The sequence below is a fragment of the Vespula pensylvanica genome, chromosome 17 (genome assembly GCF_014466175.1).
Source record: "Vespula pensylvanica isolate Volc-1 chromosome 17, ASM1446617v1, whole genome shotgun sequence".
Classification (NCBI taxonomy): domain Eukaryota; kingdom Metazoa; phylum Arthropoda; class Insecta; order Hymenoptera; family Vespidae; genus Vespula; species Vespula pensylvanica.
In genome coordinates, this window is record NC_057701.1 from 2,978,715 (window position 1) to 2,997,231 (window position 18,517).

At 27.5% G+C, this 18,517-nt stretch overlaps 1 protein-coding gene across 2 annotated transcripts in view; it reads right to left on the minus strand.

The window, feature by feature from the left end:
- LOC122635157 (growth/differentiation factor 8) overlaps positions 1-13,035 on the minus strand; it is a 13,844-nt gene extending 809 nt beyond the window's left edge. Inside the window, exons 1-3 of one of the 2 annotated variants that reach the window (XM_043825032.1) lie at positions 12,424-13,035; positions 3,329-3,586; positions 1,166-1,545 (exon numbers count right to left, since the gene is read on the minus strand). In XM_043825032.1, the coding sequence (XP_043680967.1) occupies positions 1,166-1,545; positions 3,329-3,586; positions 12,424-12,859 (1,074 nt within the window). In that variant the 5' untranslated portion in view covers positions 12,860-13,035. Of the gene's footprint in view, positions 1-1,165; positions 1,549-3,328; positions 3,587-12,423 lie in introns of both variants that reach the window. The other variant, XM_043825031.1, reaches the window with a different exon arrangement.
- Positions 13,036-18,517: the final 5,482 nt, after the last annotated feature.

An 18,517-nucleotide genomic window follows, 5' to 3' on the forward strand; every position in this document is an offset into this window, starting at 1 on the left:
TTTTTTCTTTACAATCAATTCGTCTGTCGTCAAATTAAAATGGCGTCGTATATCGTCGTATTACAAGTACAAAGAGAAAAATTTACTACGTTTTATATTTTTCTTATCTTATTTCTATCGAAACGATGGCTGTCATTTTAAGAAGGATTCGCGAGAACTTTTCTTTGTTTCATGTTCGGGAAAAAAAAAGAAATGTTAATTAAATGTTTTTAGATAACTTCTTTTTCCTTCTTATTACGCGTTACGAAGGACGAAGGACTTGACGTATAACAGAGTTTTATGTTGCAAGATAATGGAGTCTTAGCGAGCCCATTATCGTTACGAGTTGCAAACTATATTGCCCACATTACGCGTCAGCTATAAGGTGGCTGTTGTTACTTTCTTCAACCGACTTTTATTAACAATTAATGCAAGTAAGAAATGGTCATGATACATATATGTATATGCGTGTATATATATATATATATGTATTAGCTATATACATATATCTACATTTTTATTATTTCTTGTGAAAATTTATGCGCGGAATGGAGCCAGATAGGATTTTCTCTCTTTTTTCTTTCCCTTTTTTCTTTCTTTTTTTTTTTTTATAGCGAATGACGTATTCTTTTCTCCTTTCTAAGTTATGGCAATCCAGAGAATCTTTTATCGATTATACGAAATATCTTTTTAATGTCACTTTAATGTCATCCAATATGAAAGTAGATTTTTTGAGTTTTCTTTTTAACTCTTTCAACTCTATTCTTTTTTGTTATTCGTGTAAGAACTCTCTTGTGTTTCATTATTATTATTATTATTATTATTATTATTATTATTATTATTATTATCATTATTATTATTATTTTATATAGATCATTGATATAACTCATAAAAATCTACAAATTTTGTAATAAAAGATTCTTATAGAAATTATTTTATCTCGAAATATTTTATCTCAAGAGTCGGACTCGACGTAGGGATGAAGAGGATACAATTTTTGATGAAAAAATATTCTCATTAAAAGCAAATAAATACGTGATAAACTTGAAGAAACATAAATGAAAGTTCAACGTAAGGATATTGATTATATTGCTTAAAACCGAAAGAAATTTTGTATAATTTTCTAGCGATTAACTTCGTAATGAAATATAATACGTATAAAGAATGATGACGTTGTCTAACGAACCATGATAACGTTGGTGTGAGATGTTGCACTGATCGTCAAAGTTGCCGCGGTTGAACATGATCCTCTGCAAAAGTATGCGTGATAACCTCTAGGATGAAGTATCCAATCGCTCCAGCCAATGTCTGCAAAGTTAATGTAGAGTTCGTCTCTACAACATTCCTTCATTTCCGGTAAGCAATTGGAGTTTCTTTTTGGTCGATTTTTTTGTGGCAACGGTGACGTATGTATTACTAAGAAGGGCTTCAGTGTTTGCTCGATAGAGACCGGTGCAGTGTCACGGTCGATCGAGCAAGTGCTGCAGGTTATTTGCATCGCATGGTTCAGCTGATGCCTTTCCACCCACTTTCTCACTGTAAAACCCACGTCCGTCTTTACCCAACCTTCTGAAAAAGATAAAAGAAGATATTCAACCTTTTCGTCTACTCTCTCTCTCTCCCTCTCTTTCTCTTTCGTTCTCTCTTTCTCTATTTATCTCTCTATCTATCTTTATCTCTTTTATTTTCTTCTATGAGATACTTTCTTACTTTTATACACGTTTATTCCATTAGGCTTTCTAATTATCTATTTAGGAGATGAGAAGATAAAAATGAAGGAGAAAGAGGGAGAGAGAGGGAGGGAGAGGGAGAGATAGAGAAAGAGAGAGAGAGAGAGAGAGAGAGAGAGAGAGAGAGAAGATTGGATGATGATATTATATATAAAGTTTCTATTGGTTTTATACATTCTATTAGATACCATATCTATTTAATATAATGTAATATGAATTATTAGATGGTATATTTATAGAAATCAATTTATTATTGATTATTTTATTTATCTAACATATACGTGCCTATACATAGCAAATGTATATATTATATAATGATTTTTCTGTTGAGAAAAAAATTGAAAATAAAATATTATTAATTGACAATTTAATAAAAATTATTCCAATATAATAATAATAATAATAATAGTAATAATAATAATAATAATAATAATAATAATAATAATAATAATAATAATGCAAATAAATATATTTATGTTTATATATATAATATTTATATAATAATATAATATGCAATATAGAATCTTATATATATAGTATCTATATACAAATCGATATATTTACTTATATAAATCAATTTCAAATTCATTATCGTATTACGCATATATTTTTATATAAATGTATACATATGTATGTTTATGTACTATGTCTCTATATACGTGTAAAAAGGCATGATAATTTATTAATTTAATTGAAAAAGTGAACGTCGCGATAATAACTACATTTTATAATTTATGATCCGTCATATATATATTATTTTTATACACAAACAAACAAGAGAGAGAGAGAAAGAGATCAGTCGTCATTATAAACAAATTATCGAACGTGTGGATCGTGTCTTTCCATTCAAAATAGAAACCAGTTAAGATACTAAAGGCAATAATAAGTTAGTTTAATACAGATTTACCTCAGAATCGGACTTTAGACCTTAAAAGAACAGTAACATGGATAAGAATATATTGGCACTCATTGATAATCTCTCCTATCGTGTTATTAAAAGCCCGTACTAATAATGAGTATAGTGTCACGTATGCGATGTGTATTTATTCGTTAATAGGACTTTGCTTTGAGGGGGACTGAACAGATTTTTATACACACACATATATGTATATATATATATATATATTAAATATATACATATACGTGTGTGTGTTATTATTCCTCCCATATATAATTCATATACGAAGAATATTAAGAATATAAAGAATACAAGATTATTAAAAATTCGATTATATATATATATATATATATATATATATATATATATATATATAAACATACATAAATATGATATTAAGTTTTTCAAATCGATTTCTGTAGTAATTAATTTTTGTAAATATAATATAAGATATAGTATTATATATATATTATATATTACATGTTATATTTTATATGTAAGTATGATATATAAAAACAAAGACATATTACATATATTGCATAATAATAAAAATTGAAATAGATTTGAAATTAATTCTTCGAGCAACGATGTGATATAAAAATTTGGAGAAAAAAAAAAAGAAAAGAGAAAGAAAAGAAAATACAAAAGAAAAGTTTTGTCAAAGTCTATTATCACGTGATTTTGAGAAATTGAATTTTGTTTCTCCATTAATTTAATTTACCTCCTATATCGGTATCGAAAATTGCCACCATTGTGTTCTTTTCGAATCTTTCGCCTTTGTCCCAATGATCCAATTCCGATAGTACAAAAGTTTGGTTGAGATCGTCGTTCTCGTCGTATTCCTTATAAAACCAAAGTTGTGCCGAAGTTACATCGACGAATTGCATTTCGTTTGGCAAGTAAAACGTAAAGCAAGCTGCTGGATTGAAACCCGTCAAGTGATTCGAACTTTGTAGGCATTTCTTCGTATCTCCTATCCCTGAAATATACAGAATTAATTATTATTGCAATTATTTAATAATAAATCTTACAAAATTTCATTAAAACTTATTATTAAAAAGAAAAAAGTTATTATTATTATTATTATTATTATTATTATATTTCTTATTCTAAATATATTATAATAATAAATATGGTATAAGTTATACTTATAATTATTTACTATATCATATATATAGTATTATATTACTATAGTATTACACTACCATAGAGAATAAGTATACAATAATTCTAATATAATTTTAAGAATTTTTTCTTCAACAACTGTTGCCATCTCGATTATCTACGTTTATTTTTGGTTTTATCGAAAAATATGTTAATGGCAAAGTTATCACTGGTGGTAAGAAAGAATTTTTTTCAAAGTAATTTCTTTTTGTGAGATTTCAAATTTATCGTTTTTCTTTTCTTTTTTTTTCTTCTTTTTTTTTTTTTTTTTTACACGAATGGGTTTCTGCACGACTCGTTCGAATTTTTTGATCTAATGATTACGCACATGCACTTGAAAGTTAGGTTGCTGAGTCGATACTTTTAACCTGTTAAAATTAATATAATTTAATAATTTGAGTAGAAATGTTTGTTAATAAAATTGTAACAAAGATGATGAAAATTTGATCTAAGATACAACTTAGGATTATTTCGATTGGGATTTAGATTTGTTTGAAATTTATTTTTGTAGTATTGACTAATTTAGTTTCGTTGAAAAATATTCTTTCTTGGATATGATAATTCATTATTTAAATAGTATAAAACCGTCTTTTGTTTGACCTTAAACGTCAAGAGAAAATATCCAATTACCTTTGTCCAGGTATAACGAGCACGCATGTCGTACCGATCTCGTTACAAACTAATTTAGTATCGACATTGGCCAACCACCATCGTCGTCATTCGAGAAACGATCGTTTTGCAGTTTACGTTAGCGTTACGTTACGTTACGTTACGTTACGTTACGTTATGTTAGATTATTTTAGTATTGGTTGTACCTAAACGTCAATGAAACTTTGAAAGGGTTGACTTGTATATTTTCATTAACATAAGCGTTAAAGATCTTCGTATATTTAAATGGATCGAACTAATTTAATAAATAATAATTTAATATAAAATTAACAAACATATTAATAAATAAAACTGTTTATTGTAATTAGAATCGATTTTGATTTAAGGATTATTAAATAATGGGAATCATTTCGAAATCGGACGTATTAAAAATTATAAAACTTTCTTAGTATATTCCATAGAATAAAGAGATTATTCTTTTGACGATGGTCTTTTGTCGTTATCGATTTTTAATTTAAAAAGAATGAAAAACATCTTCGAAGTTTCGTCTTTTTTTTTTTTTCGTTTTTATGTATATACTTTTTTTTCTATTAAGGCGTTGTAAATATCGAAAGATTTTATTGAGAGAAGTTGTGCATCTTAATGAATTCTTTCGTTAAAAATAAAAAAAAAACATTTTATAACAATTGTAGAAAGTGTTATATGGTTAATCATAATAGCAAAAAACTATATAGTATTATACTACCATAGAGTATAAGTTATTTATAATTATTTTTTCTAATTATTTAGTATATTACATACTACTATAGAGAATAAATATATAATAACTTTAATATAATTCTAATAAATAATTATATTATTAATTATAAATATTTATTATTTAAATAATTATAATATTATAATATTTATTATTATAAATAATTATTAATAATTATTAATTATTATTACTTATTATATTATATAGTATTATATTACTATGATATAATAGTATAATATAGAACTAATAATAATATCTACAATACAATAAGTATGTATATAAATATATTGATATTATAATATTAATATAATATTAATATATATATATATATATATTATATAATATGTACCGTATAATTATTAATAATTATCACTTGTTTTGTAATTATTATTCATTATACGTACTAAATCGTTATTAATAGATAATCGAACCAACGAATAGATTTTTGAGAGATATTTTTTATTCGTCGGATTAAATGTTACGAAAATAACATTATTATTAGACGAAGCGATGAAAATATTCATACATATTTATCTATACATAGTGATTACTTAATTCGCTGACAAAGTAATATATTCGTATGAGAATTTTGATAGATCTCTCTTTGAAATCTGTATATGTGTGTGTGTGGTGTGTATCTAAAATATAGCAATCCATTGGCGATCGTATGTCAGCCGATGTTCATCGATCATTCGTAAACTTCTCTCTCCCTCCTCTCTCCTTCCCACTCTCTCACTTTTTCAGTCTCTGTTTCTGTCTGTTTCTCTTTGAATTCATAGAATCTCTATTTACACTGATACATGTCCTTCATATTAGAATAGAGATCAAATCGATCTCGTTTTGTCTCTTTGGGAAAAGGGATTCCCGTTAATAAATTTCTCCTTTGCGAGTAGAGATTAGAACGATTTATAACCAGGAACGAGGAAGGTAAAATAGTATGAACTATTGAATATGGATAACAATATACTACATATATGTATATATATGTGTGCACGTGTATATATGTGTGTACAAGTATATAGAGAGTAATGTAGATCGCTTTGGTTGTTTGTACCCATTTGGCGAATGAATCATATTGAGTAAATGTGTAACACGAATAATCTTAATCGGATGGGAGATATTAACACTTTACATTTTGTTGATGTTTTCTTTTTCGCTTGTGTATTTTTCCTTCTTTTCTTTTCTTTTCTTTTCTTTTCTTTTCGTTTTCTCTCTTCTTTTTTTTCATTTTTTCATCTTTTTTCGTGACAATGTTTAGTCGTGGCTCTTTTCTTATCGCTCGGAAGATTAAAAAATGTAATAAGATAAGTTAATTCTATTTGTCCGAGAATCTGTGTACTTATATATATATATATGTCGATTTTATAGTAGAGACTATTATGTTATTCTAAATATGATCTATTTCTGTAGAAATGATTGTTAATTATAATAGTCTTCAGTTAATATTATATATATATATATATATATATATATATATATATGTATATACACATGAATAGATCAAGTATATATAGATAGATTAAAAATAAAAAAATAAAAACAATATTTTTAACGAAGATCGACATTGAAATGATCAACTCGGTTAATAAATAAATCTATAAATAATCTAACTAGCTTTCTAATCCATTTATTACCAATTAACAATTATCTTTACTACATCCTCTTTCTTTTTCTCTCTCTTCCCTCGTTCTTCCCTCGTTTTTCTCTTTCTCTCTCTCGTTTCTAATTAATCGAAGGAAATACCGTTAAATGTGCTTAGTATTGTAAATTCTTTGAAAACCTTTGATAACGACAGTGATACACTTGCTTGACTTATTCGAGAAACTCTGGACAAAATAATTCTGGTTGAATATCAACTAGCACTATTCTCGATTCTTCTTTTCTCTTTATTATCTAACTTTCGTAGAAATTCGGCAAACGACCGGCGGAACAAAGACGTGGAAAGTCTCTCTTCGTATAATGTTAGATGCAAAAGTTTGGCCTCGTTAACCCTCTACGATTTCGTTTTGTAGAAGCTAAACAGCCGAGGCAGATTACACCGACACGGTCGAGGCCACTGAACCGGAAGTATTCGTCGTCGTATCAAATAGTAATCGGTGTATATAGTAGACACGCTAAAACGAGTAGAATCTTTTCGCCATTTTCTTTAAATTTTATATACACAATATTTTTCCTAATATTAAATCTCTCTACGATAATATTTATTTATTTATTTTTTTTTTTTTATATTTGTATTCTCATTTATGAGATATAATACATGTAATGTTAAAATATTCATTCTTTAGTATGTTCTTTAACATCGTCATTTTGTTATTTCAATATTTCATCATTGATTAAAATTTAATCTATTTAAATAACATGACGGTATTTAATATTATTATTTTATAATTAAACGTGAAATAGGTAATACCTCATTTTTTTTTTTTTATATATGACAAATTATTATAAGTAGAAATATTGTTAAAATAATTTTAATTGGTATGTGATAATGAGTATAAAAAAAATATTGTATTGCGTATATGTATATACACACACACAATATAATAATTTTGTAATCTGTTATACTTAGAATTACGTATCGAAATAGTTATAAATAATAAGAATAAAATATATTATTCCAAAGCTCGTAAAAAGATATATGTGTTTCTATTAACACAATGGAATATTTTAATTAAATTATTACAAAATTCATTGCTATCCAAATTTATAAATCTCCCTTTAATATAATAAATATTTCGTATGGAATTAAAAGAGAGATAGATAAATACGATCTCAATTTTTTTCGAATGAGTTATCTATTTATTGTCTTTGATACTAATCATGCTACTTTTCGTGCGAGTTTTATCTTGAAAAAATGTAACAAAGCGACGACGTGCGGTCCATTAAAATGCGTCCTTGTCGTCGAGGATCGTGATTCGGTGCCGTAATTTCCCGTAAATTCTCGCTCGAATGCTGTACATGTTCATATATACTTACATACGTATTTATATATAATATACACGCACACCCATATATATATATATAAATATATATATATATATATGCATAGATTGTAACAAGAAATGGCTCAGTAGGTTTCAGTGTTTGCATCGCCATGGAAAATTTGAAATTCATGGTCCGCACTGCTCGTTGCTACGTTACTGGAGTGGACTCTTCACGACGTCATTGTTACTTGTCCTCATTTATACCTTTTTTTTTCTTTTTTTTTTTCACGGTAAAAGGAGAAACGAGAGAAAGAGAAAGAGAGAAAGAGAGAGAGAGAGAGAGAGAGAGAGAGAGAGAGAGAGAGAGAGAGAGAGAGAGAGCTATGCAATTATGCAATATTCATATCCTCTAACGGCATTCTTCATATAAAGGAAAAAGAAAGCAAAAAGGAAGAACTTAGAAATTACTTTATATGTATGTAAGTCACGTGAAAATCTTTCCGGTCTTTAAGAATTTCACGTTGTAATTTTGCGTTATTGAGTATAATATGTATGTATACTTCTATATATATATATATATTTTTTTTTTTTCTTTTTTCTTTTAATATCATTTCATTTCATCATTGGGAAACTTATATGAAGTTGTTGAAAAAAATTAATAATTTATAAGAATATTGATCCTGAAGTTTAAAAAAATTTGTTAAGTATAAATTATATAGTCAGTGTATATGTGTGTGTGTGTATGTGTGGTTTGATTTATGTGTATTAATGTAAGTAACATAATTATTAATATAATTATATTATAATACATAAGAGTAATTATACGTACCGAGTATATTATAATAATATTATATTAATAATTATATTATTTGCACTAATCACGAATTTTTCAATATCAATATAATCTAATTTATCTGACAAATTATATTATTCATAAACTAACATAATTTAAATATTATTATTATACAATTTGTATTTGTAGTAAATACTTTCTTTTTTATAGTTCTTTTATCAAGGGTTCGTTAATTGAAGGATAAAATCGATTCGATCATTTCGTTTCCTGTCATATAAATTTATAAAAATATTGTATACTAAAAAAGTATACTGAATGAGAAATACAATACAACAATCATCTTCGTAAATCTTTCATATTTTTTCACATATTATTTTTTTTGTTTTGTTTTATTTATTTTCTTTTTCTTCTTCGTTCTCTTTATCTTCATTTTTCGTTTCCACTTTTGTCGATAGAAGAACGAAGAGCATTTCATATGAATGTAGTATCTTCATCGAGAGCCTTTTTCAAACGGGATCTTCTTTCATTTTTTTTTATATATATATATATTTCGAGTAAGTCTCAAGAATAGGATGAATGGAAAGAAATACCGAACAAAGGAATTTTCTTCTGTGAAATACGTACTTCTTTCATAGGTATACCTTATATTTTTCTTATCTCTTTTAGTGTCGCACTCTCGAATATCACGCGATTCATATATATATGTACGTTTACATATAAGGACATATGTGTGTGTGTATGTATGCCAATACATGTCTTTCGAGAAAAATAATTTATTTGATTTTTTTTTATGGTAAAAATAATGATTTGTTGTTAGTTGTTTTTATATAACTTTTATGTACTTAATATATTATATATATATATTTCTTTTTTATACTACACGCATACATATATATACCTACATATGTATATATATGTATTAGAAAATATTTTGGCATAACTATTAAAATATATATTGTAAGATATATATTTATATCTTAATATATTCCAAAATAGTTATTTATTCTGTAATAGATTATTTATTAATATATATTTTTTAATGTACTGAAATGGTATAAAATATTTTATAACACATACATATAATATTTTACATTTTAATTACAGACTACGTTAAAAAACATATATGTGTATATATATATATATATATATATATATATATATATTAAAATATTCTTTCTATTACAAAATTTAACTGAAAGATTTAACTTCATTAATCAATAAAATCGTCTTCAATTTCTTTATTTTTTTGTATACTTTCACAGTTTAGAAAAGATTATAGAAAGGAAAAGGAATTAGAAAGAATTTGGATCATTTGTTATAATGTTTGTTTTGCCGATCCTTTTGAGGCTTATAATTAATCATTTTCCATGATTTTACTCATGGTGGAACTTTGATCGAATCGTAAATATTGTTTATCGCTTAGGCTTTATCGTGCCGGTGGCCGTCACTAAATAAGGACATGATCTCTAATAACTGGTAAAACGTTCTAATCGATTTTATGTATCTCTAATAACAACAATAACAATCGAATATAATTATTATAATAAATATAATATTTTTGTTATTTTCCAAAAAACAAAAAATAAAAACACACACACACACACACACACATATATATATATTTATATCTTATGTTGCATTTACTACGTACATATATATGTATGTATATATGTATATATCGCTCTTTCATATATATATATATATACATAAATAAATAAATAAATATATATTTTTTATATTATATTCATTATATATAATTAAAAATATATTTACATAATACAAGTATAATAAAATCATATGCATGTTAATTATGAATGATTACGATTGATCAAGACAATGATTTTTTTTTATATGTATTATCTATATAAAATGGATTGATAAAAAATTTATGTTCGATTGTTATATTTATATAATATTTTCTATATGTACTTATTACATATAAACTTCGTTCGTTATCTGTCACACATCAAATAATGCAAAAGGATGGTTGGCAGTCTGTTCGATTCGATTTATGTTCGGTCAAAGTTTCACAGTAATTAGAATCGTGGCAGTAATTAATTAAATATCATCGATTTCTCTTGACAAGGATAGTGAATTGAAACGAGAGAGCAATATATACATATATACATACATAAATACATATATATATATACACACACACATACATACGTGTGTGTATATATATATGGACGAATAGAGAGAGGGTAAATTAGATTTTACATATATGTACATATATATGTGTATGTTAATCCTAGTGTATGGGACCTGTTGCATAGCTTTTTGAATTGTATACACTGACTGTAAAGATATATTAATACATAGATTCTTTTTTTTACACTTTTTTCTTTGTTTTTTTACTTTTTGTTCTTCTCAAATTAAATTACTTTTGTTACAAACTTTTAACAAATAACAGCAATTAAAAACATAAAGTATGTACATATGTATTTTATAATGTCATTGTACTGCTTTTTTGTTTTTTCTTTCTTTTTTTTTTTTTTTCTTTTTCTTTCTCTCATTATTAACTCGTATAGAGTAGTTATGTGTATAAATCTTTTTAAATTTCGTTCATAATTGCAGAACATTCTGCTGTTTTTTCGCGTTGCAAAAAGAGTCGTTTGTATGTTTAAAAAACGTATGGACATTTTTTTTTAATCATTTTGAATATCAAAGACCATCTCATCGGTGAAATTTCATTTCCCAAGGGGATCTAAGGAATATATATTATAATAAATTTATGTAATTTAATCTTTATATTAATTTATATGATTTAATAATTAAAATTTGTATATTATTTCTATATAATTTTTATATTACAATATAATATTGCACTATTTTTATAATAATCGTAATAATATTAGAAATAAATAATAATAAGAATATATCTTTAATGTGTACATGTATGTATTTACTATAATACACATATTTAATTATTTCTTTCATAGTATTTAGTATATTTATATTTCTACGTATACTTTTATTCTGTCTTCATGTGCAATGAAATTTTACTCGTCATAACGTTAACATAATTTTTTTTTTTTTTTTTTTTTTTTTTTATGATAATTTTTAAAAGTTAAGCATTTATATACATCGAAATATTAATAAGAATTTCATCGTACACATGATTACATTGAATGATCTATGGATCTTTATACACATTGATACAAATAATTAATTGATTTCGATATGTGTGCGTGTGTGTGTGTGTGTATTACGTTAAAATTGTAATGATATTTTTCCAATGATAGCATTAACGTAATTTTTTGTTTTGATTTCATAATAATTTTTAAGAATAAAAAATACATCTACGTAAATCGATATTATAGTAAAAATTCATCGTACCACTTAATCATATTGAACGATCTACAGATCTTCATTCATACTGACAGCGAAAATAATTGATTGCGATAAATTATTATTATTCTCGAAAATCAAATGCTGTTTTAATTTTTACTTGAAATTCTTTTTCTTTCTTCCTTTTTTCTTTTATTTTTCTTTCTTTTAACTTTTGACTCCTTAATAATTTCGAATTAATAGGTAGATAAATGAGATAAAAAGAAAATGTATCTTACCTTCGTAAGGAAAGACGACGATTTGATCGGTTTTACCATAGAAACTCTCAGCCGATTTTTCCGGTTCAAGTGGCGCGCCGGGTCGAAGTTCGAGCACGTTGCCGTTTATCAATGGCTTCGGCAAGGTCGACAGCGATATCGATACATTCGGAGGCTTTGAGAGCCTCAATTTCTTTAGGATCTGTTGCTTAACGTACTCGACCCTCAATTCGGTTAGTATAGGATTTTGGTCGTTGACAACGACCTTGTTTTGATTGCATTCGACACATTCCTTTTCATCCACCGAACTTGTAGTTGATGTTTGAAGTTGCGAGTGATACGATCTTCGTACTGTCATTAAGGGATCAATGACTTTTGGCCAGGTAGTATCGGCCGAGAACGTAGGAAGAAGAAGAAGAAGAAGAATGGGAAATTTAAACAGGATGAACAGTTGCATCTTTTTTTTTTTTCTTTATTTGTTTTTCTTCTTTTTATTATCTCTCTTTCTGTCTGTATCTCTCTCTCTTTCTCTCTTTCTCTATTTATCTCTGTCTCTTTCTTTCTGTTAAACCTTCTTCTCAGATGTTAAACGTCAGTTGGATCGACTAATTTTGATTACACACACCTCTCTCTCTCTCTCTCTCTCTCTCTCTCTCTCTCTCTCTCTTTCTCTTTCTCTCTCTCTCTCCTCATGAATTCGAAGATCAAGAATGATAATGGTCTGGCATCGCAGAAGGACACCTTCTTGGAACGATTTCGTTACGATTTCGAATACTCATCGATCTAGATCTCATAAATTCCTCGTAATTATCGATAACTCACTTTTACTCCTTTTCATAGAGATCTTAGAACGATCTTAGTCCGATCTAAGTAGAAAATTAATTCGATGAGGATACTGACGTTCGATTTGATAACCGACGTACGTTTTTATCGATACCTCCGTTATATCATTGAAATGATATTTTCGTTTAACTTTTTTTGTTCGTTCGTTTCTTGCTTTTATGATTTTCTTTTATGTACCGACGAAATGTGCGAAAGACGAACGAGCGAGTTTCGAAGAGAACAACAGCACAACAGCTTTCGCGAATGTTCCGGGTAAAACGTTCACACCGAGACTGGAGGTGAATCTTTACGATGGACCCAGTGATGTAGTTGGCTCGACAGTCATGTGAACTTTGCCCTCCATCAGTCACAGCCAATGCGGATTGGACGTAGACGGATAGTAGTGGTCTTTGATATCAGCGAAAGCAAGCACGCGCCGTGAACATGCCGCCACTGGAATTCCGTGTGTCTCTTTACCAATACGATTACCGAGATGGTTCCTTTTCAAAATTGGTCAGATGTCACCAGTTTTTTCTTCGGGGGTCACTGTACCCGATTTGCCAACAAATCTTAGGATACTATTTTCCATTATTTCATCATGTGTATACACACACATATATATATATATATCTTTTTGATAAATCTTAGATTATTTTTTAATCGGATTTTTTTTTCTTCTACAGATAAGCTTAGCTTTTTTTATTGATTTTTTTTTTCTTTTTTCTCATTATCGTTCCGCAAGTATTCGTCGAGAATACATTTGGTCGCTTTGCGTATTCTCTTCGTATGTTTTTTTTCTTTTTTTTTTTTTGACTTGCTTAATTACAATTTTTGTTGTTTCTCAGTGAGAAAGAAAGAAGAAAAAAAAAAGAAGAAGGAAGAGGAATCAAGTTATCTAGCATTATCTAAAAATCTCCAGTATTTACATGATTTCTTATTTTTGATCGTGTTCGGATTCATCGGATCGATCTCCGTTCCGATTTTTGTCGTTACTTTCTCGAACGATTAGTTCGAGAAAGATGACAACTTTCGATTGTCTCTCTGCTTATAGTATTTTTATTTTTATTTATTTTTATTCTTTCAAATTGTATTAGGTCCATTTATTTTTTACTTTAATTGTTCGTGATTGCTTATAAAAAAAAGATAATTTTATATATATATATATATATATATATACATGTCGTTTTTAAATTGTTTCTTTAATCGTACGCTAGTTTACATTTATATCATTATCGTATCGTGTGCCTTTTTTTCCTTTCCTTATTTTCGAGTATTTTTAAGATTTCCTAAATCAGTAGAAAAACATTTTTTTCAGGAAAACAACGTAACAAAGCGTTAAAAAATTCTCGATAGAGATAATGGTAATCGGGAGAAAAGAGAAGAAAAAAAAAGAGGAAAGGAAAAGAATCATAAGAAAAGAAAAATAATAATAACAATAATAACAATAACAACAACAACAACAACAATAATAAAAAGTAAAAAAACGAGATTGCACTTTCGTTTGGTTTATTAAAAGCAACCAGCATGGAAATTTTCTGCGCATAGGTTTCCTCTCTTAACTCGTATATTGCCAGATTTAAGTTTAATCGGTCAGAAAGAATAATAGCTGACTATTTACGAGCACGATGATAACAATATACTACGTATATGTATATGTAAACATACATACATGCATGCATGCATGCATGCATGCATACATACAAATGCATTTATATGAAAGGACGCATACATAAATACACTGATATAATAGCTCACATTGATTTTGTATTTTTTGTTGTTGTTTTTCTTTCTTTTTTCTTTTCTTTTTATTACTCTCTCTCTCTCTCTCTCTCTCTCTCTCTCTCTCTCTCTCTCTCTCTCTCTCTCTCTCTCTCTCTCTCTCTCTCTCTCTCTCTCTCTCTTCTCTTTACTTTCTTTTCCCTCTTTCTTTCTTTCTTTCTTTCTTTCTTTCTTTCTTTCTTTCTTTCTTTCTTTAGGCTTCTCCTTGAATTTCCATAAAATCTAGTGGCCGGAGGATAAGCAACGTTAACTTCGGACAATTTAATAAAACCATTTGCATTCCGACCGGCCGGCTTCTCGATTAACATGATTTACGATTTAATATTTGCGCGAGTTGAAACTCTCCGCTTTTATTCCACTGTGCTAACCGACTTGGTACAGAAAGAGAGAGAGAGGGAGAGAGAGAGAGAGAGAGAGAGAGAGAGAGAGAGAAAAAGAAAGAGTGAGAGAGAGAGAGAGAGAGAGAGAGAGAAAGAGAGAGAGAAAGTCGAGTATTCCCTACGAAAATTATCTCGACGAATGCAGTAGCAGAATTTCGCGGGAATAGTTATATACATATATTTATATTTATATATATAAATGTATTATATATATATATATATATATATATATATATCTTTGTTTGGCTCGCTCGATACGCGGAAATTGCGCAGGCATTGTGCGCGCGGTTCGTTGACTCGTTAATAAAACGCGTCTAGAGTTATTCGTCAGTTTTCGATGAGTATATTTGTATTTTTTTCTTTTTTCTTTCATCTCTTTTCTTTTCTCTATTTCTCTCTCTTTTTTTTTTCCTTGGAGGGCGTAGAGCGTGAGATTTGGGGGCGGGATTTTCGTAAGACGTTCGAAACTCTTTTTTTGAGTTACTTTTGTGCAGATAAGAGAGTAATGTAAGAAGAGATAAAATTATCTAGTCGTTTCTCTGTTCTTTTCTTTTTTCTTTTTTTTTTTTCGTTCTTTTTTTATTCGCTTTTTTTTGCTGCGTTTTCGTAAAGCAGAGAGAGAGAGAGAGAGAGAGAGAGAGAGAGAGAGAGAGAGACAAAGAGAGATCTTGTTGGTCTTGTTTGTATGTAATAGGAATAATTGGAAATCTTATTTTTTTGGCCTCATTTTTTATCTATCTTATTTATTTATTTATTTATTTATCTATTTAACTATTTATTTATTTACTTATTTATTTATAATTTTTTTTTTGCTTAGTTTTGGGGTGAAGCGTAAAACGTTCGAAACTCTTTTTCAAATTACTTTTGTGCAGATAAGAGAGGAATATAAAAACAGATAATATTATCTATCTGTTTTTATTTTTATTTTTTATTGCTTCGATATATTTCTGTAAAGAAAAGTAGTCGTTATAATTTATTGTATTTCGGACGATTGGAGAGTGTTATTCTTTTCTCTTTCTTTTTTCTTTTCTTTTTTTTTCCTTTCTTTTTTTTTAATATCTATGTCGAAAATACATATATACGTTTGCTCGTTTTATGAATCTTTTTATATTTTGAAAAAGATTTGTTTCGTTATGAAAAATTTTTAAAATAATATTTATCATTTAAATCGATTATCGTGTATGATTACGATTATGATTACGATAATTATTACTATTATTCGTTTATTACGTAAATGTTGAATTAAAAAATTTCAATTTCTTAAGAAGTATGACGAAACTTCTTAGACAATTCGTAGTTTAACGATGCTTGTTATAATTTAACAAACATATATTATAATTTTTCTTTTTAATAAAAAAGAAAGAGAAAAGAAAAGAAGAACAAAAAAAAAAGATCCAACGCCATAGATCTCGAAAAAAGAGTAAAGCATGATTTTTAAAATCACTTAGGATCTTTCGGTTCATCCGTTGGTACTTTCAACAGTTCACTCCTTTATTTGTTTATTTATTTAAAGATCGATTTAGTATAAGAACGATTAGAATTGTCAAGTAATGTGTGTGTATGTAAATAACTAATGATACTTTCGTGGTATGAGTAATAATTTTAATGTCATGCTGTTAGAGTTGTTTTCGAAAGTAAGGTCAGTCTGTGGCATACTTTGTGTCGTTGGGGACGCGATAGGGAAATCCATTGGGATTTTCGTTCTCTGGAAAACGCTTATCACGTCGGATATATGCAGGTTCGAATGAAGAAGGAAAGAAAGAAGACAGAAAGAAAGAAAGAAAGAAAGAAAAAAAGAAAGACAGAAAGAAGGAAAGAAGAGGTAGAAGAAAAAGTAGATGATGGAAGTGGAGATAAAGTCTCAACGACAGTTTTCTTCTATCTTTGACGAAAGTTATCTCATTTTATCTATCCTTTCTTATCACAATTTTCATTCGTCCCTGTGCGTATTTTCATTTTATAACAATATGGTCATGATTACGATCATTCACAGAATTGCATATTTTTGAAAGTCTTCAAATGCGAGTCTATTTAAGTTTATTGAATTTATACAGCTTTTTGTAATTTTTCTCTCTCGTTTTTTTATTTTTATTTTTTGTAGTTTATTGAAAATAAAAATCGATATTTATTTGTTTCGATTATTCTAATAAAATAAAAATTGTGATATGTGTGTGTAAACTGTGGTTCGTGAGTACGCATATCATTCATACATGCACGTTCTATATAATATTTACTTTCTTATTTATTTTGTTATTTTTTATTTCAATAACTATTTTATTATTTCATTTTATTTATTATTATTATTATTATTATTATTATTATTATTATTATTATTATTATTATTATTTTAATATTAATATAGAAAAAAAAATAATTATACTATTCGACACGATCTACAAAATAATAAAACGTACAATTCTAATTATCTTCATAAAAAGTAAACTTTATCGATACCGAAACGAAACGATACCAGTCTTGTTGTATTCACGTTTGAAATATTAAGAAAGAAGAAGAAAAAAAAAATAAAAGGAAAAGAAAGAAAAAGAAGAAAATAAATGTTTATTTATAATACAAACGAGTAACAAAAAAGAAAAATAATATTAACAAAGCGAAGAAAACTTGTCGAATTATTATGATAAAAAAGGGTGAGGAGGAGGGAGGAGAGAAGAGGGGAGAGCGAGAAAGAAAAAACAAGAGAAGTTAATCTAATCTCTTTGCAAGAATTTTCGATGATTAGATATTCTTACGAGGAAAAAAAATAAAAGGAAAGAGAGGAAACGGCGAATGAACGGAGCGAGATGTAAACAAATAACAAATGTGATAATGCAGGCGTAAAAAGTAAAAATAAAAAGGGAAAGAAGAAACAGAAGAAAAAAAATAAATAAACTTCGCGTTCTTTTAACTCGAATGTTACTCGAGTTTCGCGAAAACGTTCAACTTTTGATATATATAATCGGTTCCTAATCGGATTGGTGACATATCCGACATTTTGATTTACGAATTTTCTGTTCGCCTTCATTTTTACTCGAACACTTGTCTCTCTCTCTCTCTCTCTCTCTCTCTCTCTCTCTCTCTCTCTCTCTCTCTCTCTCTCTCTCTTTCTTTCTGTCTTTCTCTTTTTCTTTCTGCCAAAT